This window comes from Cryptomeria japonica, chromosome 6 (assembly GCF_030272615.1).
Source record: "Cryptomeria japonica chromosome 6, Sugi_1.0, whole genome shotgun sequence".
NCBI classification, from domain to species: Eukaryota; Viridiplantae; Streptophyta; class Pinopsida; order Cupressales; family Cupressaceae; genus Cryptomeria; species Cryptomeria japonica.
This window is the reverse complement of record NC_081410.1, coordinates 342,719,942-342,743,371: the sequence shown is the minus strand read 5'-3', so window position 1 is coordinate 342,743,371 and position 23,430 is coordinate 342,719,942. Positions and strand designations below refer to the sequence as shown.

The following is a 23,430-nucleotide window of genomic DNA, read 5'->3' as shown; positions in this document are numbered from 1 at the left end:
TAGGGTTTTTGCAATTTTTGACTGGGGTTTTGACCCTTCAGTTCAAGTCGAAATTTTATTCTAGTTGCAGATTCTTGGTGGGTTTTTCGTGACCTCAACTGGGTCATCGTCAGTTTTTTTTGGGCGCATTGTTTTCCGTGCCTCAATTTTTGAGCTGTTGGATTTGCATTCTGATTTCAGATTCTTGGTGGGTTTTTCAAGAGCTTTTCTAGGTTGGTCTCATATTTTTCTGGGTGTGTCGTTTTCCATGTCTCGAATTTTTTGCCAGCGAATTTGCCTTGGAATTTAAAAACAGTTCGCGATTTCTGCTACTTTTGTGGACGTCAAGAATTTTGGTGTCTTCTGGGCGCTGTTTATGCTATACATCCGACCTAGGGTTTCTGCCCCTATATTTTCTTTTGGAAAAAAAATCGTCTACATTTTTTTTTTTCTTTTGCAAATTATTATTTTTTCTGATTATTTTTAGGAAAAATTTCAGGTTTTAAGTTTGTAGAAAATTTTAGTTTCTGGGTTTCTTCCAAACTTCGAAATTCACGCATTGGGATTCATGTCTCAAATTCCACTCCAGGTTTTCACTAGGTTGACCTCGTTCAACCTCCATTTTCCTGATGGTATCTTTGACCAACATCATGTTGGAACACAGTCAAAAGTTCAACAGTTGCCACAACACTTGGAAACAGTGCATGTTCACGATATCTGAATATTGTTACCTTTATCAGATTGATTTAGGCCAGACCTCGTTTTACAGGTCCCAAGGTTGGGTTTGCACGATTTTTTCCTTAAAAATTGTCTGTCGGTTTTCCACAAAAAATCATGAGTTGGTTTTCACATTTTTTTCCTCAAAAATTGTTTGCAGGGTTTAGAATTTTTTCCTTAAAAATTATTATCTGTCATCCGCAAAGCTTGCGTGGGATTTCTAGGTTTTCACGATTTTTTCTTCAAAAATTGTTTGTTGGTTTGTAATGTCCCCTTCTCAGACCTGATCTTTCCAGTGACCGTTGGCCTTTTTTCTGGAAACCCGAAGGCTAGTCGGAAGGTAAAATTAGGGTTTCCTATTTTTGAGGATGTCTTTGCTCGGAGTTGGTGGATTCAATGGCGGATTCTTTTTGGGTTTTCAGAGAGCTTCGCAGTGGTATGTTCATTTCGGCATTCGGAGCATTTTCTGGAATTTACTATTTTTAGTAAATTCTATTTTTGGCAGTTTTTCAGTTGGGTTCAGCATGGTTGACTTCCTACTTCAGTTTGGTCAGTTGACTTGGTCATTATTGGTGACTTGGTCATTATTGGCTTCAGGGCACGATTGAAGAGTTAAGTTGATATATTTAATTAAAAGGTCACGTTTTAATATTATATTCGAACGTTGACCCCTTGGCCTAGTCTATTGACTTTATGTTGTTTTGAAAAGTGGGCTTTTTGAGGGTGGCGCCTTCATTGAAGATTTATTCAAGTCTGGAGAAAAGGTTGGATCTGTTTATTGCCATTTCCGTTAATCTTACTTCTCAGCAAAGGAATTCATTAATATTGTACCTCTCTATTTATATGCTGATACATATTGTTTGCAATATGCTGATACATATTGTTTGCAAGATTTCATCTTTCATAGTGTAAGCTGGCAGTAGTACTGACAACAGAGTATAATCTTGCTTTATCAAATTGTAATGCTCTTCTTACTTTCAGCATTTGATATTGTATTTAATTGACCTCCGCCCTATGGTAGCTACTTTCCCATTCTGGGTTAGCAAGCACATCCTGGGTGTTGAGTATTTCCAGCTTCCGCATTTCTTTTCAAGCATTGTTTTGTAATCACTCCGCCATATGGTCGCCCCTCACTCTATTCTGGATTGGGTAGCACATACTTGGTGTAGAGTTCCCTTTCAGCATTTAGGGTAGAAGATCCTCTGACCATATGCTCGCCATCATCGGCGCCATTCTTGGTTAGAGTTACTGCATAAGCAATTTGTTTTAGATCCTCTGACCAATGCTCACACCTTGCCCACATCGAGATCTTGGTGTACATTCTGGTTAGAGTTGCTTAAGCACGTTTTGGTTTATCTTCTAACCTTAACGGGTGCATTGAATGTAATTTGTAATTTGTAAAAACGAAAAAATTTGGCTCGGAATATTTCATGGTTTTACAATTTTTTCCTCAAAAATCATCTGTAATACACGAAGTTCGCTTGGGATTTGTGATTCACGAAGTTCTCTGGTTTTGATCAATTTTTCTCTTCAAAAATCGAGCTTTGTTGCAGTCAGTTTGGGTCGCACCAGACAAGGCGAACATCTACAACCATGGTATCTTGCAGTTTGTTTAGGAGTTGCTGGAGCAAACAATGCTCAGTACTCTTTTGCAAAAGGGTTTGCCGATTTTTCCTCAAAATCATGGTTTCAAGCTTCAATAATTCGTGTGTGCCAGTTCTTTAATTCGCATGTGAGGGCTACATTAGCTTGGATGGCTTTTGGTACTCTTGGTCATTTACATTTTGCAGATCCTCGGAGAGTCTCCGTAGCAGCAAATGGTCTTTCCATTTGTGATCATAACACCTGCATTGGCTTCTGTAGGGTATTGAGTACGATGACCATTAGGGAGGGTGTTAAAATAATATTAATATCTTCTATAATGGTCATCTTCTATTTTTAGCAGTCATCTTAGTTGTCGACTTATTTAGCTTGTTAAGTTAGCTTTTTATCATTTAGCCTTTTAAGCTATATTTAGCTTTTTAAGCTTTTTAGCTTATTTGATTTCACTTTAATGACTAGTTCTATTTGTAGAACATCGTCTTGTAACCTCTATATATACGTGTGTATATTGTTCAATGTAATTTTCTGATTATTGAATCATTCTTCATTCAATTTATTTTTCAAAATTCTCTATCTCTTGAAGATGAATTCGTTATTTGCAATGGTGAATTTGCCTTGTTTTTGAATGGGATCGCTGCTCTCGAAGACAGATTCACTGAATTGTAATCAACCAGCAAATGATTATTGATCAAATGAAATGATCAATAAATCTCCTTATAAGCACTGAAATGACATATCTTTTGATTGATTAAAGCTGACATTGTGTCTTTTATTAAATGTTTTGTATTCAATGATTTCCAAGACATAAGGCCGACTTTGTTTTGCCTTAGTTTAAATTTGGATCAAAACATTGGCGGGCCCCTCCTATAGGCTGGCGCTTAAACATATCTCCTCACTTTGGTCATGGATTCAAGCCTGGATATGGTCGGGCTTTTTCCTAGGCAAAGGAAATGATATGTGGCAGGTCGTGGATTCAAAGCCTCAAAGGAAGTTCGTGTTTTTTCAAAACCAAAGGAAGAGATTGGGTTTCCAGCTGGGCAAAGGCAATAATGTCAAAGCAGGTCGGGCTTTTGGGATCCCAAAGAAAATCAAACAATGACTGGCCGGGGATTGGAGATGGCAAAGGAAATGCCTGTTGACGTGTATTTTGTACACTATCAAACACAGAATAAAATACCTAAAGGTACCTTATCCTCTCTTGAGTAAAGCCTCCAAATGCTGAAGATGTCGCGAAAAGGATCAATCGGGATGACTTCAAGGTTCTTGTATGTAGGGTCTCTACGTGTGGATAAGCACCAGTGGTCGTTGTGAACGCTGTTTCATCAAGGGGCCTTACGTTTCCGTTCAGGAACAGATTTCCCTAAAACTAACAAGTTCTCAAAAAAGATCAAAAGGTAGGGTTTGTAAGAGATGAATCCTAATCTAATCGTAAGAATGACTCAATGTAGGCTAGACTTGGCAAGATTCGACCAATTTCAGTATTGCCAAGGAATTACAACTCTACTGAGATTGATGCGATCTTCTAGGGTGATTATTGATTTTCAAATCATCAAGAATCATAGACACTACCATGAAGGTACATGTCAATAGTTCAATAATGATTGAAGGTTTAAGCAATCCAAATATCTCCAGTTGACCACACAAGGCGTCCTTACAATTAGTAAGAAGCTAGTGGTTTGGAACGTGAATCTCACCAAAGATCAAACTCAACACTTAGTCTTTCAAATTTAAACACTACTTCGACTGAGAATGATTCAAGAAAGTAAACAACCATGAAGATAACCACGAGAATTGCAATAAAACACCATAACTTCAATATTTTATTGATCTCAAAGTCAACATAGACAACAATTGCTTGAAATTCTTTCTTCAATGCTCAATCTTGCTACAAAATAACTTTCTTCTCTCCAAAAGCTCTAATTATAATTCTAATATCTTCTTTTCTAATTCCTTCTTATGACAAAATAAAAATGAATGAGGGTATATATAGCATCCTCAATTACAATGAACGGCCCAGATCAAAAGAAGATCAACGGCTGAGATTTTGACACCTAAACCCTAATTAGGGTTTATTACAAAAAGTTCCCCCTTTTATTGAACAATATTAAATGCATAGCCAAATATTTAATTGGCACAAAAATCTAGGAAACATAGACCAATGATAATTAAGGTGCCACATCATCTATAACAACCTCTCTTCTAGAACCTTGTTCCCTTTCCAATGCTCCTTTTTAGCATATGCAGTGAATCTAGACACAATTCCTTCAATCTCTGCAATAGGAATCTCTGGAAGATTCCTCATTTGTTCCTCCAAGTGGATGACCTGATCAAAAGCCTTGAGAAGAGCTACGTCCCATCCAGGCTCGAGTTCTTTGATTTTCTCAATCAGGAGCATAGTGGCGAACATTTGATCTCTTTGCTCATCTGTGATAACATTCTCATCTTTGCAAAAGATGTCCTTGACCTTCTCCTTCAACTCTTGAAGATTCACATTTGTCTCATCCTCAATCCTTCTGCCAAGAATAGAACATAACACCTCAAACACCTTGTCCTGAATCGGATGAATGACCTCCTCAACTTGATTGCATTTCGTACTAATGTCTTCGAAAAGAACTTCCTTCATCTGAAGTAGAGTTGACCACTGGAGTAAATTATGAGCTCCTCCATCTATTATCTTTTCTTGTGCTAAGATCTTCCTTGGTGTTTGCCTGATTACTTGCAGAACAGGAATGATAACATCTCTAGTGTGGGCAAGGGCGGCTACTGTTAACATTAGGTTATGAATGATCTCAAGGACCTGGATAGCTCGATGGGTAGTCTGCATCATCCTTGTTGCGAACTCAATGGCAACGGTATGGGATTTGTCAATCCAAGAGCTCATAAGCTGAACCAAGCTCTTAACTCTTTCTGCCTCGCCAACTGATTCAAGGGGAAGTGCTTGCACAGGAGATACTGCTGGATCCTGACGTCCCAAAGGCTGATTGAGATGGCTAAAGTAGCCTCTCCAAGCACCGACCTCTCGCTCAAGCTTTCTATTCTTTTCCATTTCTTCTCTAAGCTTGTCTTTAAGTGCCTCAAATGAATCAGTGGCCTCATCCAGTGTCTGCTCGGCTGTGAGTGGACCAAGCTCAAATGTTTCTACATCATACTCTTCTGCAAGAATTTCACCTTCATATTTGTCCACTGCTGGTGTAGCTATCTGCAATTTTCTGGACCCTGTCTCATCTCTGATCATCTTGGACATCTTGGTAGCCTTCCTTCTCTCTGTCACTTCCTGAGAATTTCCAACAAGGCTTTCTAAATCAATTACATTATCTTCATCTTCGATCACAATCACCCTTGTTAGCCTCTCCTTTAACCAATCTGGAATGGCGGACCTTGTTTCTCTAACTTGTATTTCTTTAGGCACTGATCCCTCTTCTCGGAGAGGAGATGTCACTTCATCATCATTCCTGTCTTCATGTAGCTCATTGACTTGGGGAGATTGACTTGATGAACGTTGAGGTGCTCGCCTTTCTTCATGTTTATCATTCTGGACCATTGACTCCATAGATTCCTCAACTTCAAGTACCCTCTTCTCTTGTTCTTGACTTGTCCTTTTTTCATGTTGGGAAGATGTGCTAGATGAGTGACCTCGATGGGCCTCTTGCTTCTTCTTGGAGGGTTCCCTCTTCTCAGGTCTTTCTTTCCTCTTCGCGCTTCTAGGATGAGGATTGCCTTCACTTACGCATCTAGGGTGAGGATTGTCTTCACTTGTACTCTTAGGATGAGGATTGCCTTCGCTTGTGCTTGCTCCTCCTTCCCCTGGCCTTTCCTCCAAAGTAAAAGTCATCGATGTATTCTGTTCTCTCAACTTTTGATGTTGTATATCCACCCATCTGTGAGTACATGACAAAACTGGGGCCATCAAAGTTCTCAAGTCTGTATTTTCAGGCTCGTTCCAATCTATCTTCACTGTTTTGTCCTCTCGGTCATAAGATGATTGGAGATGTCTGCCACTGTCCTGGGCTTGATCGGCCACTCTGTAAACTTTGCATTTCCTGATGAGATCTAAAGGTAATCTGGAATGCATCTTTCTTTTCACCTCTAAATCACTTGAGAGATTCATCAGAAAGTCCTCTATCTGAGATTCGTGCTTGTACTTTCTACCAACTGTTTCTTCTATATATCCATAAGGATCAAAGTTCTCTCTCAAGGCAAAGAATGAAAATGAATATAAGGCCAATTCCTTCTCTGCATCATCCATGGCTAGAGCATTAGGACATACCTCAACTAAATTCCCTAGTATGATAGGCACCGGAATTCCATTTCCATGCCTGTGTCTGAATGCCTTTGCATAAGCCGCCAACTGCCTAGTCACCTCTAGTAACACTATTCTGTCTGTCGGATATCTTGGCAACATATATGGAGGTGAAGGACACCCATGAACTCTAATATATGTAAACTTCTGGAATTGGATAAACCAAGCACCATACCTCTTTACAAGCTCCTGTGCATCTTGAGATATCCGATTGTGAATCCCACCTTGCAATGTCCTGGTGATGTTCATCGTGAAGGTATCATTAACTAACTTGTAGTTACTTCCCAGTGGATGATGCAAATGAACGTAAGATTCACAAACTCTGACTTCCCCCGGTCCTCTTCCAATCGGTCCTCTGTGAGGTAGTCCTGCATATTCAAAACTCCTGATCAAGGCATATATGATGTACGAGCTCATGTGGAATGACTTGGTAGCCTTCAGTCTTCTCAACTGCACGTCCAAGCAATGGCTAATAATTCTAGCCCAATGAATTGTTCCTTTCCCTTGAACTATCACTTGGATGAAATAGAACATCCACTTCTCAAAATAGAAGGCTTGAGGAGCCCTTGTAACTCGATTGAGTAAAGTTATCAAATCTCTGTACTCCTCCTGGAAGTCGATCCTATGTGGTGTGTTTGGAATCTTGCTCAGGCGAGGACGACTTTTGAGTAACCAATTCTTATTGATGATGCTTAAGCAGGTGTCTGGATCATCTTCGTACATGGATCTAGCTCCTTCCAAGCTTTTGTAAATCATATCTTTATGTTCTGGCAGATGGAGAGCTTCACTGATAGCCTCCTCTGAAAGGTAAGCCAAAGTGTTTCCTTCCTTGGACACGATTGATCTCGATTGCGGGTCATAATGGCGGGCACACTCGATCATCAGCTCAGGACACTGGACTGCTGGAGGGAAGCCGACCGCCTTGATAATGCCACTTTCAATTATTCTCCTTGCGACAGGTGATGGCTTTCCAATGTAGGGGACCTCTTGAAACTTCTTCATATTGAAGTTTCCCAAGCTGGTATCTCCAATGTTGCTCCCCTTTGACACGATCTTGGTCTCCAATTCTTCATTCCTTTGATCTTCCTTCATGAGGGCTGGACGACTAGTGGATGCTCCTGCCTTCGGGGTCGCCATCTTGTCACCTACACAACATTTCATAATGAGCAACATACTTTGCAACGTAGAAATATAGACTGGATTTAAGTTTTAAATTTAGGAAACTTCATGATAAATCTTTGAATTATCATTTCCTAAATATGACTATGCAATTCGAAATTCAAAAATTTCAAAATTTGAACAAGGGAGATCTCGCCATACCTCTTCTTGAGAACTAACTCTAAAAATGATGCAAAATTAAGAAATTCGCTAGGTGGAATGAAGATCGAAATCTTCTAGCAAATGCGCCTCCTTTATCAACTTAATGGTCTTCCTCACGAGCCTCAACTCCACCACCTTTTGGTCTTCAACGCCTTGAGGAAAATTCGCTCCACCTCTAGCCTCCAACAAAGTTCGCACTCCTTCTTAGACCAGATTTCGCACCTCCATTGTTTCTTAAATCGCATTTGAATAAATGATTGAATGATGGATTAAAATGTTTCAAAATACCTCTCTTATATAGGCGCTCACTATTGCAATTGCCCATAGGCCGACTTGGAAAATAGGCCAAAATAAATAAAAATTAAATAAGAGAAGAGGCCGACTTTGCAAAAAACATTAAAATAATATCCCCAAGCGCTCCATTTTAAATTTAATTTAATAATAATTAAATTTAAATGCCTTTGTAATTAAAATTTCGATTTTTTAAAAGGCTTAAATTAATTATTAAATACCCATGCGCTCTTATTAAATGCCAACTTAATTAAAATATTCCAAGTTTTAGCGAATTTGGCATTTAATGCAATTTGAAGGATATTGGCGCCTAAGTATGAGAAGAATAAGGGATATCAAACAACATCGCTCTGGTCCCTTGGAGAGGGACAGGAGCGCCCATGCATTTTGGCCTTGTATTTCTTGCTTTTTACGTTCAAAGTCTTATCTTGGACGTCCAAAATAGCATTCTTACTTGGAATTTTAATGTGACCTTTGGGAGGAGCTTGCTTTAAAACATTTTCGCCCTGGTCCCTTGGTGAGGGACAAGAGCGATCTTACCTTTTGTCCATGGACTTTGTCTTCCAAACTGCCAATTCATGATGTGAGGTAGGCAACGATCATTATCGCTCGTTCTATGCATGTCTTGCTTGCTTTCTCAAGGTAAAATTGACCCTCTTAGGATTTTCGCCCTGGTCTTCCAGTGAAGGACAGGAGCGATTTTTGTATTTGTGCTTAAGATAGTTGATTTTTAGGGTTGATTCCTTGTTCATCGTCCTTCGAAAGACATTTTTGACTTTGCATAACCTTGCCTTGACGTGGTTTTGGAAAGGAATGGTTGTTTTTATGAAATCGCCTTGGTCCTTGGGCGAAGGACAAGAGCGCCTTCTAGCTCTTGGTACAAACCCTTGATCGTGTCATCTTCAAATCACTTTCTAAACATAGAATATTACTCCGCCTTCCATCTTGAGTCTTTGAAACAAAAGTAGTGCTCCAAAATGTTAGGCAATTAAGCAAATTTGAAGATTTCGCTCTGGTCCCTTGGTGAGGGACAGGAGCGCCCTAGCCATTTTTCATCCAGTTTTGTGGTCTTTGCAACTTTGTTCTTCCTTGAAGCGTCTTAAATATCATCGCCATCCTGTGCCTTGGCCTGGATTTGGAGGGAAAGACTTGATGATGTGTTTTTTGCCCTGGTCCCTGGGAGAGGGACAGGAGCGCCTTGGCCATTATAAGCTTACTTGTGTTTTGCAATCTTTCAAAAATTATCTTCAACGGATTGATTACGCCTTCCTTCACTCATCTCAAACGTAAAACTTGCTTTTCCTTTGCCAAAAACTTGTCCCTTGAGAAAATCGCTCTGGTCCCTTGGAGAGGGACAGGAGCTTCCTTTTGAAAATCGCTCTGGTCCCTGGGAGAGGGACAGGAGCGCCTTAGTTACTTAGGTTGATTTTCTCCATTGCGGCCCATTCAAGTTATATTCAACGAGCAAAACATACTTCCTTTGTCCTCCTCTAATCGCGAAATCACTTAAATCTTGCAAGGATAAGGCAAACTTGGAATTCAAGCTCCGGTCCTTCAGTGAGGGACAGGAGCGCCTTTATCTTTCTAGGCCAAAAGTTCAACCTTTTATTGCTAACGACTAAGTCTGGATACTCCATTATGCTCGCTTCATCTTTCCCTGCGTCCTTGACGTTCAAATTTGATGAACCAAGACCAAAAATGATCAAAACAAGCCATTTCGCCTTGGTCCTTCAGTGAAGGACAGGAGCGAATTTACCTTAAACCTTAAAAACTTGTCATTTTTGAGTCTTCAAAATCTTCAAAATCTTCAATTCACGTCCGATCATATCTCCTGGCGACCCTGCACAAAACAATTAAAACAAGTCAGTAACCAAGATGCACCAAATATCATTTTCGCCTTGGTCCCTGGGACAGGGACAGGAGCGATTTTACCTCTATAAGCCAAAATATCCAAAATTTAGGTCTTCAGTCACTTCACAAGGCATAATTAGGTCATTTCTAAGGCTAGGAATCAGTTAACAAGCTATCAAAAATTTGGTCAAAATTACCCAGACCAAAAAAATGCACAATTCCATCATTAAAATGCTAACACTTAGACAAAATTTGAATGTGCCCTCAGAAACCCTGGCTGGACCTATCCTGAGACATACCTGACCTTCCTGACAGGCTCATCCTATTTCAAAATTTGCAACCCTTGGGAGGATGCTCAATAACCTTCAAAAACTTGACTAGACTCGGCTCGAAAATATCCAATAGAAACCCCTAAGGCTTAACCCTACTCTAGACAACTCACTCACTTAATCAAAAACCTAAGAGTAGAGAGAAGAACAGGCGAAACAAAAGCAAAAAAGAGGGGGTCCCCATTTTAATGGGGCGATGTGTGAAATGGGCACAACAATGCCTCAAGGACAGATCGTGGTTTTGATGGGCCAAAGGAAACGAGTCAAAAGTAGTTCATGGATTTCAATGGGCAAAGGAAGTTCGAACCTTTTCACTCCTTGCTGATCTTGGGGGGGTCCCAGCACGTGTTTCAACAATCTCATTTTATAAATGTAGTATCTCCTCTTATGAGTGGGCCCTCTATCCTTGCTGGCACTATCACTCACGTTCTTTGCTTTTATTGTAGATGTTGAGGATCACAAAAGTGATTGGGCTTTTTGGGAGGCATAGGAAGTAGTTGATCGGGGATTAGATAGGTCAAAGGAAATGGTCGAAGGGAAGGTCATGGATTTCTCAAGGCAAAGGAAGTGGGGGAGGGAAGTGAAGAAAGGTGCTGATGTGGTAAGGAAAGGTGCCACGTGAGGAAGGGGAGAAAAGGATGTAAGGAAGGGAAGCTGGGAGGTATAAGGGATGGAAGATGGAGGATGTAGGGAAGGGAAGCACATGCCATGGGGGTAAGGCAGGTGAAGGATGTGGGAGGTAATGAAAAGGAAGGTTAGAAGAATGTTGGGAGGTGAAATGGAGAGAGAGTTATAAGGGGTAAAGGAAGTGGGTTAGGATATGTTGAGAGAGGGAGGTATAAGGGATGGATGCTATGGTTAGGAGGTGGTAAAGGAAGAAAGATGAAGGTAGGTGAAGGAAATGGTGGGAGATTGGGTTGGGGGGGGGAGGTAGATGGAGGATAGGAAGGTAGGTGGGTAGAGGGTGGAAGGGTAGAAAGGGAAGTTAGGAACTTGGGGGGGGGGGGTGAAGGGATAGAGGATGTAGGTGAGGTGGTAAAGATGGAAAGGGGAAAAGAAGATGGAAGAAGGAAATAAGGATGGAAGGAAGGAAGTGAGGGTGAATGAAAGATGGGAGGTAGGATGGTATGGAGGGGTAGGTGAAGGTGAAGTGGAAGGGGTAGGAAGATTGGGGTTTTGATCCCCCAAAGGAAATGATTAACATGCTGTAAAAACGTCAATCAATCACCCACAATCAGCAACTCAATGATTATCCATCTAGATTGGATATCAAGAAACCAATAGAAATACACTCTAGGCTGGTTGTGGTTTTGACCCAGCAAAGGAAGTTTGCTAATTTGTGGCCAAAAAGGAAATGTCTCAAGGCAGATTGCGGATCTTGGGGGTCAAAGGAAATGACCCAACAATTAGCCAATTTTTTCTCATCCAACCTACTTCCTTAGAGTGAAAGGTTAATAGCTATAGACGCCACTACAACTAACCTACAAAGCAAAAAGTGGGGGTCCCCATTTGCAATGGGGCAGTGTGAAAACGTCACAACAAGTAGTAACCTTTATGAGTCCTAGAGAGTATGAAGTTTGAGAAGAATGATTAGTAAAATGATACGATATGATAACAAGGGAAATGTTTCAAGTGGTCCCAAGTTTATTGAAGTTGAATGGTTCACAAAGAGCTCACCAAGGATCAAGTTTTGCTGAGTGCAAAGGCCTAACACTTTGATGAGATGAAGCCAAGATTGTGCCCTATGTAAATTTCGTGGAATGAATATCCCCTAGGCCTTGGCTGAAGGAGGTTGATTATTTATGCACCCGGGGCACTTGATACCAATGGGCTGTGAAAAGATTTGGGATATTTATCCTCCCAACAGAAAAGGTAGGGAAAGGTGATCCATCCAAAAGTAAAGGGACACTTAAAGTAAATGAGACGTTCCCAAGTGATACATAATAATGGGAGGGGCCTCTCTAAGTATACATCCAAAAGGATAATAAGCATGTAATGTGTTTTAACATAAAGCAACCACAACATGCAATAAACTAAATAAAGCAAATGGACCAATATAAGCAAACAGAATAAAACAAGAGGGTAAAGGGGTGCTTAACTACGGGGAACTTGTTGGCATAGAGATCTCCCACTTTTACTAGAGTGTCTTCAAGGTTCGATGGCTATAGATGAAGCCTAGAAGGGTAGGGGAAATGCGAGAAATCTAATAAATCAGGTAGGGGGCAAGTACCTAAGTTTCTGATCTGGTCAGTAGCATTCTTCTACTCTTATGTGCTGTGAGAAAGTATCCCATAATGAAAGTCCCATAGTCCTCATAGATGGTTTATTGAGCCATTGTAAAATCTGCTGTAAATGCAAATTCAAGGGCATTCAGGTTGATCCTTATTTTGGAAACTGACTCTGAGATTCACTATTTAGATGTTTGTAAATATTTAAGGCCAATATTCCAATCAGGTTGACACAGTCAGCTGGGAGCCATTGTAAAATCTTCTGTAAATGCAAATTCAAGGGCATTCAGGTTGTTAAGATATGTATTAGTTAGTAAAGCATTTTGGAGTTTATAGAGGTAAAATTTGGCAATGTTGTAAAAAGAAGGATCCATGAAATGATTAGATATGCCACCCTACTAAAGCGCTGAAGATACAGAATCTGAGGTTGATAATGGTATTATTGCTCCTACTTCAGCCATATATGAAGAAAGTAAAGCAACTATTTATATATAGAAAAAAATGCTGAAGGTAAAGGGAATCTACTATTTAGAGAGAAATAGGAGGCAACTGCCCTTCACAAGTTAGGCCAATAATTAACATGGGATTGTGATAGACTTAAAAATATATTTAAAATTAAACCTTCTTTTAGTCAATGAATGTTGAACATTTATAGCTACAATGGGCAATACAAACAATAGCAATTGCTGGTGATGTTTAGGATCATCTATATTGTTAATCAATAATCCTTATGATAGCTAAATGCATATCAATGTTACTGACAATTCCTATGCTATGGCAAGAAGTGTCATTGATGCTTATAGTGGCAGACTATTTGAATCATTTTTGTAATTATTTCTCTTATCTTATTACTGATGAATATTTCCTCATTAGCAAATAGGTGCAAAAGATACATGAAAAAATGTGATAGGTAAAAAACATTACAATTTAGTATTTACAAACTTTTGTCCAAGTGATGGGGATTTAATTTTACTGGGGACATTCATAACCCCAATAAGATGGCCTATAACTCTAGTGGACACAGTGGCGAATATGGATTACATTTGAATGTAACCCAGGGTTAAAATCTTTTGATTGTTGTGTAAGCTTACCACACACCACAATAAAGGAAATCCATAACCTCACCCAAGCATTATCAACCAATTTTTTTAACAAAAGCATGAACAAATTTAACACACTTTTGAGGTTGGCATAAATGGATAGGCTAGATTTATATAATTCAATCATTGTGGATACTGGATATGGGCTTTTAATACAAGTTTAGTTTTGTTGGTGGTCGTTCAAATGCTGTAACAGCACATGTCTGAGTGACTTTGATGAAGATCAACCGAATAACCATGCCTCAACATTGTGGCATATGAAAGATCAAGTGAAAAAAAAATGGAAATATTTTTGGCTGCATTTTAATTCACTCTTTGTTATTGAAGTCAGTTAATGTCCTTTTGATAGTCTCACATGAAAGGTTTGAATCAAAGCAATTAAAATATGAAAAATGCAAGATGTTAACGTTTTTTATTTTTTCATATTTTTTTCTAATTGTTAGAGAAATCTTCTCCATTTGTGAACAATTTGGAAGAATAAGCTTAGAATGAGGGGAGGGAATTTGCAAAAATCACAAATATAGTCTATATTGACATAATTGGGACTTGGGAGTTGCAATTGAACCCACTTCATACTAAATCATCGAATTAATATCTTTTATGTCCTTTGACATGTAGGAAATAACACATTTTATTTAAATCGAGTTTTGGAGTCAATCTGATGCTCAAAATACTTTCTGGCAAGCTTGAATATTTCAAGCTTTGCCACCATGAAGCTGCATTCTATGAATATCCATACTTCCCGACTACAGCTAAGTGATCATATTTGCCATTTTTGACTACTACATAGTCTTCGTTCCTCAAATCAGCTGTTGGATACCTTGCATGTTGTACATGTGTTTTTTGTTCAGCATGTTTATTGGTTGTCTGCTCAATATGACGTTTTGAATGCCTGTATTCTTCAAACTCCAAGAACCTTTCTTTCTTTATAGTTATGTTTTTTACTGATGTACATAATTATAAATTGTAATACCAATTATTATTTGACGTTTCTAATACCTGTATTTCTGCAATTATAAGTATGTTTTTCAGTAATGTATATAATTATAATTCCTTATCTATTGAGGGTTGAAAGGAATTCTTTGTATTTTTCTCTCTTGAAGATATTTAGGTGCTGCCTCTCTGGCCAAAATTTATCACTGTTTTGTCTTTTTAAATTTTTTTTGGGCATCTTTTTTGTCATAATTTATAATTAAATATAACCTGTATTGTAGCTTTGGTCTAATATTTTTTCTAATAGTTTTGGTCATAACCATGCTTCTTGTGCATTTGTTATCGATCCTCAAATCAGCTGTTGGATACCTTGCATGTTGTACATGTGTTTTTTGTTCAGCGTGTTTATTGGTTGTCTGCTCAATATGACGTTTTGAATGCCTGTATTCTTCAAACTCCAAGAACCTTTCTTTCTTTATAGTTATGTTTTTTACTGATGTACATAATTATAAATTGTAATTCCAATTATTATTTGATGTTTCTAATACCTGTATTTCTGCAATTATAAGTATGTTTTTCAGTAATGTATATAATTATAATTCCTTATCTATTGAGGGTTGAAAGGAATTCTTTGTATTTTTCTCTCTTGAAGATATTTAGGTGCTGCCTCTCTGGCCATAATTTATCACTCTTTTGTCTTTTTAAATTTTTTTTTGGCATCTTTTTTGTCATAATTTATAATTAAATATAACCTGTATTGTAGCTTTAGTCTAATATTTTTTCTAATAGTTTTGGTCATAACCATGCCTCTTGTGCATTTGTTATTGAATTTTTTCGTTTTATACAATGGCTGATCTTTCAGAAGAAGATTATGCTGCAGCTTTCAATTTTTTGATGCTATGTTCAATATATAACTTTATATCTCATCATCAGTCTGTGACTTATTTGCAGGTTCCTGTTGAGCAGAAATTACCTTCTCTTTACCTTTTAGATAGTATTGTAAAGAATATTGGTGGGGACTATGTTAAATATTTTTCAGCTCGACTTCCTGAGGTAAAGATGTTGTGCCCGGATAATTTTGCTTAACCTTTCTGTAGATGCAGTTCACTTAGTGTAATGAATACAAAGTTTCTGACTGCAGTAATAATCTATAGATATGACTACTAAAGCTTTTGGTTTCCAGTTTGCATGTGGTTATTCAATTATTTGGGGCTTCAAATCTCCTTTATCTTAATCCTATTATATTTCTGGCTTTCTTCTTTAAAGGTATTTTGCACATCATATAGGCAAGTTGATCCCAGTTCATATCATGCGATGCAACATCTTTTCAGAACGTGGGGTGGAGTATTCCCTTCACCACCTCTCCGTACTATTGAAGCAGATCTCCAGTTTCCTCCTGTTGTAAATGGTCCATCACCTGGCACTACATCTTCAAGGCCAACTGAGTCTCAGGCTCAGCGCCCTGGCCACAGCATCCATGTAAATCCAAAGTACTTGGAGGCTAGGCAATTTGAGCAGTCAAGCATGGTGAGTGTATCTTGGATGTACTGATGTTGAATGAGGTTAAAATATATATTTGAAGCAAACTTTATGATTGGAAAACCTGTACTAACTGTAAGGATGCTATATATACTCTGGTGCTTCTGTAGAGAATTGTCTAAAGTTTTCAATCTGTCATTTATATCAAATAAACATTGCTGTCAAAAGTTACATTTGTATGTTGTTTGCTTTTTTTCAGGCTGAAGGATCAAATTCAGAAAATAACGAGGATTCATCAAGTCCCGAACCTGAGAGATCTGGCAGATCTGTACATGAAAGTCCAAAGGCGTGGTCTGAAGCTCCTCGAAGACTACATGTATGCTATCCTTTTCCTCTTTTCTGGTATGATCAGCATATAGATGCCAAAAAAACTGTTGGGTGATTTCTTCTTCAAATATTCCATTAGCTTTACGGTGCATGCTTTTGGTTTGTTAGGCAATCTTTAACTTCACATTTAAGCAGGTCACATGGTTCTATATGATCTTTTGTCCATGACTGCAGTTTGCAGATTGACGTTGAGATATCATCTCAATTGAATACGTTTCTAGATTTTGAATATATCCCTTTCTAGGTTAATATTACTGTATATTTCCCTCAAAAAAATTGTGTGAGTGTTTCCATTTGAAGTCCATCTACTATGTGATATTTCTCATCTCCTTTTTTTCTAATCATGCTTTTGTGATTGATGATTCATGCAATAAATTGCTCATGCTGAAAGAGTAAGTTTTTAACATTTTCAAAGAATTCTCTCTGTGACAATTTCTGTCATTTTCGATAAGTATGTTTAAATAGAGAAAGGCTTGTTTTGAGGAAATTCTTTTTGCTGGGATTTTTATTAGATTGGATATTTTGTCTGTTATTCTTTTGATGTAATTCCCCCCCCTGTGGATATTCTCCTAATTGCTGGTTGGTGTTTTGCACTATTTTCATCTGTCCATCTTTCTTTAAATTCGTTCACATTAAATTTGTGTGATCTATATATTTCTTCCTGGTCTTATTACTATGTATGTATGCTGATTTCAGCTCATGAGCTTACTATTGATGTAAATTACCCCTTAAAGTATTTTATATTTGTTGTTTTGCCAGCATGCTCATCGATTGGAAAGGGGAGATGATTTCCATCAAACTGTATATGTACAGAAACCTGCAACGCGCTATTTTGACTATGATTTCAGTCTAGGTGACTCTCTGTCTCCTTCAAGGGTTGGAGTTGGGAGACCTCCCTCTCCCTTTTCTCGAATGGGAGGCGGAAGGCCTCCCTCTCCCCTCTCTAGGTTAAGAGGTGGAAGGGCTCCCACTCCACCAAGGTTTGGAATTGGAAGGGACACTTCACCATCAAAGATTGGAGTTAGGAATGCTCCCTCTCCCTCTACATCGAGAATTGGAGCTGGAAGATCTCCTTCTCCATCAAGGATTGGTATTGGGAGGCTTAATGAGAAGATTGTTGACCAGGGTAATGGATGGGAAAGGCCTTGGCATGGGAAAACTGATGGAGATGGACTCCGGCCACTTGATACTGCATACAGTCAAAGGAACGGCTATGATTGGCAACAGCAGCCAATGCATGATGCTCTGCTTGATGCCTATGGAAATATCAGGGGTCAGAGGTCTTTGAGGGGACCACTTTCACATTTACAGCCACCCCAGGAACTTGACATGAAAAATACTAGAGTTATGTCTAGAAACTGGAAAAATTCAGAGGAAGAAGAGTACATGTGGGAGGATATGAGCCCTAGTTTGGAGAACCATGGCAGGGGGAGTGACAACATAAGGAAAGGTGATTGCTTTGTTGGAGACGTGAATAAGTGGCCAGGTTTAGGAAGGGGAAAAAGAATGGGCACAGAATCTGCTCTTCCTGACAGCGATTGGTGCATGCGTGGAACCATGTCTCACATGGATCAGCCCATGTTAAGTGGGAAGGATATGCTACCTCTTAGAAGGGTATGGTTCTTTTGTTCCTGTTGTGTATTGTATCTATCATGTTCAGTCAGAAACAGTTTTTTCTTTTTTCAACTTTTTTCCCTGTATTCTTGTTTTGTTAGTTATTTTCCTTAGATATATTAAGGATGCCTATTGAAATAATCTTCTGGCTGCATCTTTAACCTTATCATTTTCAATCAGAAGTTATATATTTTTCTTTGTTCACCAATATAGTTATTCTATTAATGATTTTATTACTTAGATACGATAATTGGTGTCTAATAAAATCATGTTTTACAAAATCTAGGAATCAGAAGAGCGCCACCCATCTTCTCTTTCACAATCAGGTATTGTGTCATGGAATGTTAATACTGCCATTGAGACATCATCTTTGTCGAAAAGTAGTGAAGGTGTATTAGGACATAGATATGTACCAGTTCGGCCACCTCATTTTTCTCATCAAAATCCTAGCACAACTTCACAATCAAGGCTGAAAACGGTGCAAGCATCTGTTCCAGGTTGCAGTGGTTTAAGTACTGGCGTTGCTTCTTTCAATTTAGCTCATTCTGGTGGTCCTCCAGCAGGTTCAGTAAGTAATTTCAGGTCAGTGGGTACAGAACTGCAATCAGGAATGTTATCAAAATCTCCAGCAAATGTCAGATCCTCACTGGGCAGCGATTCTTTGAACTTTGAATTTCTGCCATCTATGATGCCAGCATCTAGTAACATTTCCTTTCCAATGAGGCAGCAACCTGAGAGGCATGTTTCACCATCACCTATTCCTCAATCTGTAAGGCCTTCCATACAACCAATTCCTCCTGTGCCTTCATCTGCTCCACTACCACAAAATTCTCACTTTCAATTAATACAACTTCAGCAACAGCAGAATAATTTTATTAAGAGTGAGGATCTCCCTTTCCATTCTCAAGCTTTGTCTTCACAGTCATCTAAACAATCGCCACGTCAATTGGAGCCGGTTGAACAAGTTCCTCAGCAGCTTCCCTGGTTTCAGCAGGTGCCACAGTCTCAAGCTCTTCCAGAGTTGAATCAACTTCCATACAATGTTCCACAAGGTAGCTATATGCCACAGAAGTTACCAGTACCACAAGAAGTACAGCAAATTCCCCTTGCTACATTTTCACACACAATTCAGTCTCAACCATTGATACAATCCCAAACTGTCACACAATCACAGTTAAGTGGTGGTGCTCCTCAAACTTTGGGATCTATTGTCAGCAGCAGCATGGCAAATTCTAATTCAGGACTAAACTCTGTGTTAATTCCACCTGTCCCCAATAACTTATCTTCACAGGTTTTAGGGAGAGTACAACCACCTCTTCCCCCTGGCCCCCCACCAGCATCATTGTTGGTAGCATCATCATCACAAGTGATGGGTTCGGTTACCATTCCACAAACTTCAGGGAGCTCTCTCTCGAGTATTCTGAGTTCACTCATGCAAAAGGGTTTGATATCTGTGACAGCTGCATCTTCTGCTCCATTTGTATCTGTACCTGTAACATCAGCTATAATGGCAAATCAACTCTCAGATAATAATGCAACTGTGGCTGAGGCTTCTACTACAACATCCTTACTTTCTATCCTACCTGCTAATCAATGCCTTTCAAAAGCTGCACTATCAGAAGCACAGGATACTCAGGATCCCATTGGAACTCAATTTAGTTCAGAAATCCTCAGGGTTCGTCATGAATCTGTTCTTAATGCATTATATAATGATTTGCCAAGACAGTGCACATCATGTGGGATGCGCTTCAGATGTCAAGAAGAGCACAGCAATCACATGGATTGGCACGTGTCTAGAAACAGAACCATTTCTAAGAGTCGCAAACAAAAGTCTCTGCAGTCCACATCTCGTAAATGGTTTATGAGTGCTACGGAATGGCTCAATGAGACAGAGAATTTAGCAGCTGAGGTTGTTCCTGCCTTTTCTCCTGTGGAAATGACTTTGGATAAAAAAGATAATGAGGAATTTGCAGTCCCCGTAGATGATGATCAGAGTGTGTGTGTACTTTGTGGAGAACTATTTGAATTCTTCTACAGTGATGAAACAGATGAGTGGATGTATAAGGGAACGGTTTACATGAATGCTCCTGGTGGAAGCACAGAAGGCATGGGTGGGTCTTCACGGGGTGCTATTGTACATGCCAAGTGCAGGTCAAAATCTGCAGGAATTAATTTTGCAGATTCTGAAGAGGATGAATTGGTAAGAAGACTTGGAAGCCATTGTGATCTTGTTTGTTTACATTTCTTCATGTTGTTAGGGCAATAGCAGTTTAAAGTGCATTTGAAGAAAGATGAAAGCTCTATACATTTCTCTGACCAGACTTCATGGAATCTTGTGCTAGAACTTAATGGAATCATTTAGTTCTGTTCTGTTGACAATGATGTGGGTTTTGTTGCCATGTTTTCCTATTCTTTGTCTTCGATTTTCTATGCTCTGGGTAATTCTTTATCTCTCCTGTTTTGGTGGTGTTTTATGCCTTCCTGTATGGCTTTATATGGGATGGCCAATGAATGTGCAACACTGTGGGCCACACTTGTTATTCACTTGGACAAATCATGGTAACTAAGCAGAAATCTATAAGTGGGCACTCTCTCCATCATGGGTGGCATTACTAACAATTTGATGTTCATCCAGCACAGGCTGATTTTTGTGCTTTGCCATTCTGCGGTTCTCAAACCCACCTTTGCCTTCCGGAAAAATATCTAAGGGCACAAAGGGAATCATCAAATTAGTTTGAATGGGGGAGTGCAATGAGCTTCAATTGAGTTATCTAACTGTAGTTGCCTCGTAAACACTATTTTTATGTGGTTTCACATTAATTACTGAGATGGATTAATAAATGGAATGTGTACTGTTTACAAATATATAACTGGGTTCTGTCTCTCACAGCACGTGGATATTGCTAATTGTTCATTCAAGACAGGCTGGGTAGCTTGCTTCCCATCTTGACATGGTGCAACACACTGAATCACATTAATTATAGAGATGGATTAATCAATGGAATTATGTACTGCTAACAAATGTATAACTGGACTCTCTTTTCAGCAGCATGAGGATCTTGCTAATTGTTAATTCGGGACAGGCTGGGTAGCTTGCTTTCCGTCTCATATGTTCAATTAGATTTGATTTTTTTATTTGACATCCTGCAATCTTCACAGTTACCTTGCTCTCCAGACAAATATAAGGTCGTAAATATGGTCAGCACTTTGGTTTGAATGGTGGGGAGCAATGGGTTGAATCAGCTGTATGTAGCCACTAGTGTTTTTGCAATTATATATTTCTCCCTTTAAATGGGATGGGTAAATGCATGTTCTCTATTGACATAGGTTAGTGTTGGAAATAAGCCCGTAATATACGTGGCCACTCTCTCCAACATGGTGCTATTTTTGTCTATCTGATGTCCATGCTATCACAGGCTGGATAATTCGTTTGCTGTCTCATCTGTTCAGATTTTGTAGAAACTCACGTTCAATTTCATTCTATTTATAAACAGGCATCATCAGATCTCACAAACAAATTTAGATTTTAAGTCAAATCAAACAGCACAAATACAATTTGGTTGAGTCGAGTGTCTTATCTATAGTTGTTAGTATATAGTATACTAAATGTGATTTGTTCATCCTCAACTGGATGATGCACACATTTTAATTCTTATCATCAACTGGATGATGCACATATTTTAATTGTTATCATCAACTGGACGATGAATACATTTTAATTCTTATCATCAACTGGATGATGCACGTATTTTAATTCTTATCAACTGGATGATGCACATATTTTTCCTGAACCCTTTCATCCTGTTCTGTATTAATGTGGATATTCTGCCTGCTTTTGTAGCTCAATCTTCTGCCATTGAACATATTTTCAACTTTGTTGCATTATTAACTAAAATCTCAGTCTAGCATTGTGCAGTTTTCACACCTTGTGAATAGATGGGTGTTTCTATAAAACATATTCATTATTTCCTTCTAGACCTTATGAATTTCATGACACTTCCTTGTGAAGGACCATCTTCATCTATTTATACAAGTTTTTATATAGTTTTCGGCCTTTATATTTTGAATCATGTTTATCTCTGTATTCTATTGTCTTTTTACAAGCCTTCTATAATAAGGAGGGAGCTTGTCAATTTTTATTAGTGAAAGTTCAATCTGACGTCATTTTGATTTTTGTCCATTGCAGGAAGGTAATGACGATTCTGAGACTAGAAGGAAAAGGGTACGGTGTTAATTTTACTGTTGATGTAACTTTGAGGTGTAAATGTAGTCGAATTAATGATGAATCAAATGAAGGATGCATGTGATTCTCACCAATCTTTTGTAACAAAGCGATGGGTGACTATTGTGATTTCTGTGAGCTTCTTATGTGCCTGTGATTTGCGATTTGGTCTTAGTTAATCTTACAATTGAGCTAACAGGATTAGGTTAATATATGCAATGACCCTTTGCTTATAAAGTATGCGTTTCCTCTGTGCTTTTAATTTGTGATTTGGTTTTAGTTAGTCTGACAACTGAGCCACTAGTAATAGACTAATATATGCAATGTCCTCCGTTTCTTGTAGATTCAGTATTCAGTATGGTATCACTTGTTTTGTTCTGTTAGCTTCAACGAATGTTTATTGTAAAATGTAAGACTCGCTATGGCATCGCTTGTTTTTTTATTGTCAGCTTCACAAGTGCAATTTATACATGCAACTATTTCATTTGCCAGATTGCGTATGGCATCATGATGGAAAGTAGAAATTAGTTTCTGCACCCTCCAGAAATCAGAAGGGGCATTTCAATAAATATGGTATTGTTTAGGTTGTAAGGATTACATTTAACTGAAGAGATTTTAATTCTTTACTTGTATAGTACCTTGGTCAAAGACTCAAAACAATCTGTTTGTCTAATTAGTAAGAGGCTAGAAAAGGTCGAGAATTTCTCTGTGTCACTTATGGCAATTTATAACTTTTTTTTTTGATATCGAGGAATTCTACTTCTGTAAGGAAACTTAAGCAACCTGCTTTAGATGTTAGATACATATTGGCTAGATACTTGTGTGAAGAATGGACAAAAACATTTATATTGATTTATAAACAGGGCTTAACCCAAGAGATTCAATAAGAACTCTAATAGAAATTCTGCTAGTGCCTCATATTCGTTGAAGGCTGTTTACTGATTGAAGAATGAACAGAAGTATTTATATTAAAGATTCATAGACACGGCTCAACGGCTTAACCCAAAAGATTAAATATTAAACTCATAATAGAAATATTATATGTAGACAATGCAGCAAAGCTGACTACAAAGTTATT

At 38.5% G+C, this 23,430-nt stretch overlaps 1 protein-coding gene across 2 annotated transcripts in view; it reads left to right on the top strand.

The window, feature by feature from the left end:
* The window catches only part of LOC131077999 (uncharacterized), a 49,433-nt gene extending 26,337 nt beyond the window's left edge, over positions 1–23,096 (top strand). The window contains exons 2-8 of one of the 2 annotated variants that reach the window (XM_058015631.2): positions 15,602–15,703; positions 15,917–16,177; positions 16,389–16,505; positions 17,276–18,130; positions 18,417–20,330; positions 22,317–22,352; positions 22,702–23,096. In XM_058015631.2, coding sequence (XP_057871614.2) covers positions 15,602–15,703; positions 15,917–16,177; positions 16,389–16,505; positions 17,276–18,130; positions 18,417–20,330; positions 22,317–22,352; positions 22,702–22,758 — 3,342 coding nt within the window. In that variant the 3' untranslated portion in view covers positions 22,759–23,096. Of the gene's footprint in view, positions 1–15,601; positions 15,704–15,916; positions 16,178–16,388; positions 16,506–17,275; positions 18,131–18,416; positions 20,331–22,316; positions 22,353–22,695 lie in introns of both variants that reach the window. The other variant, XM_058015620.2, reaches the window with a different exon arrangement.
* Positions 23,097–23,430: the final 334 nt, after the last annotated feature.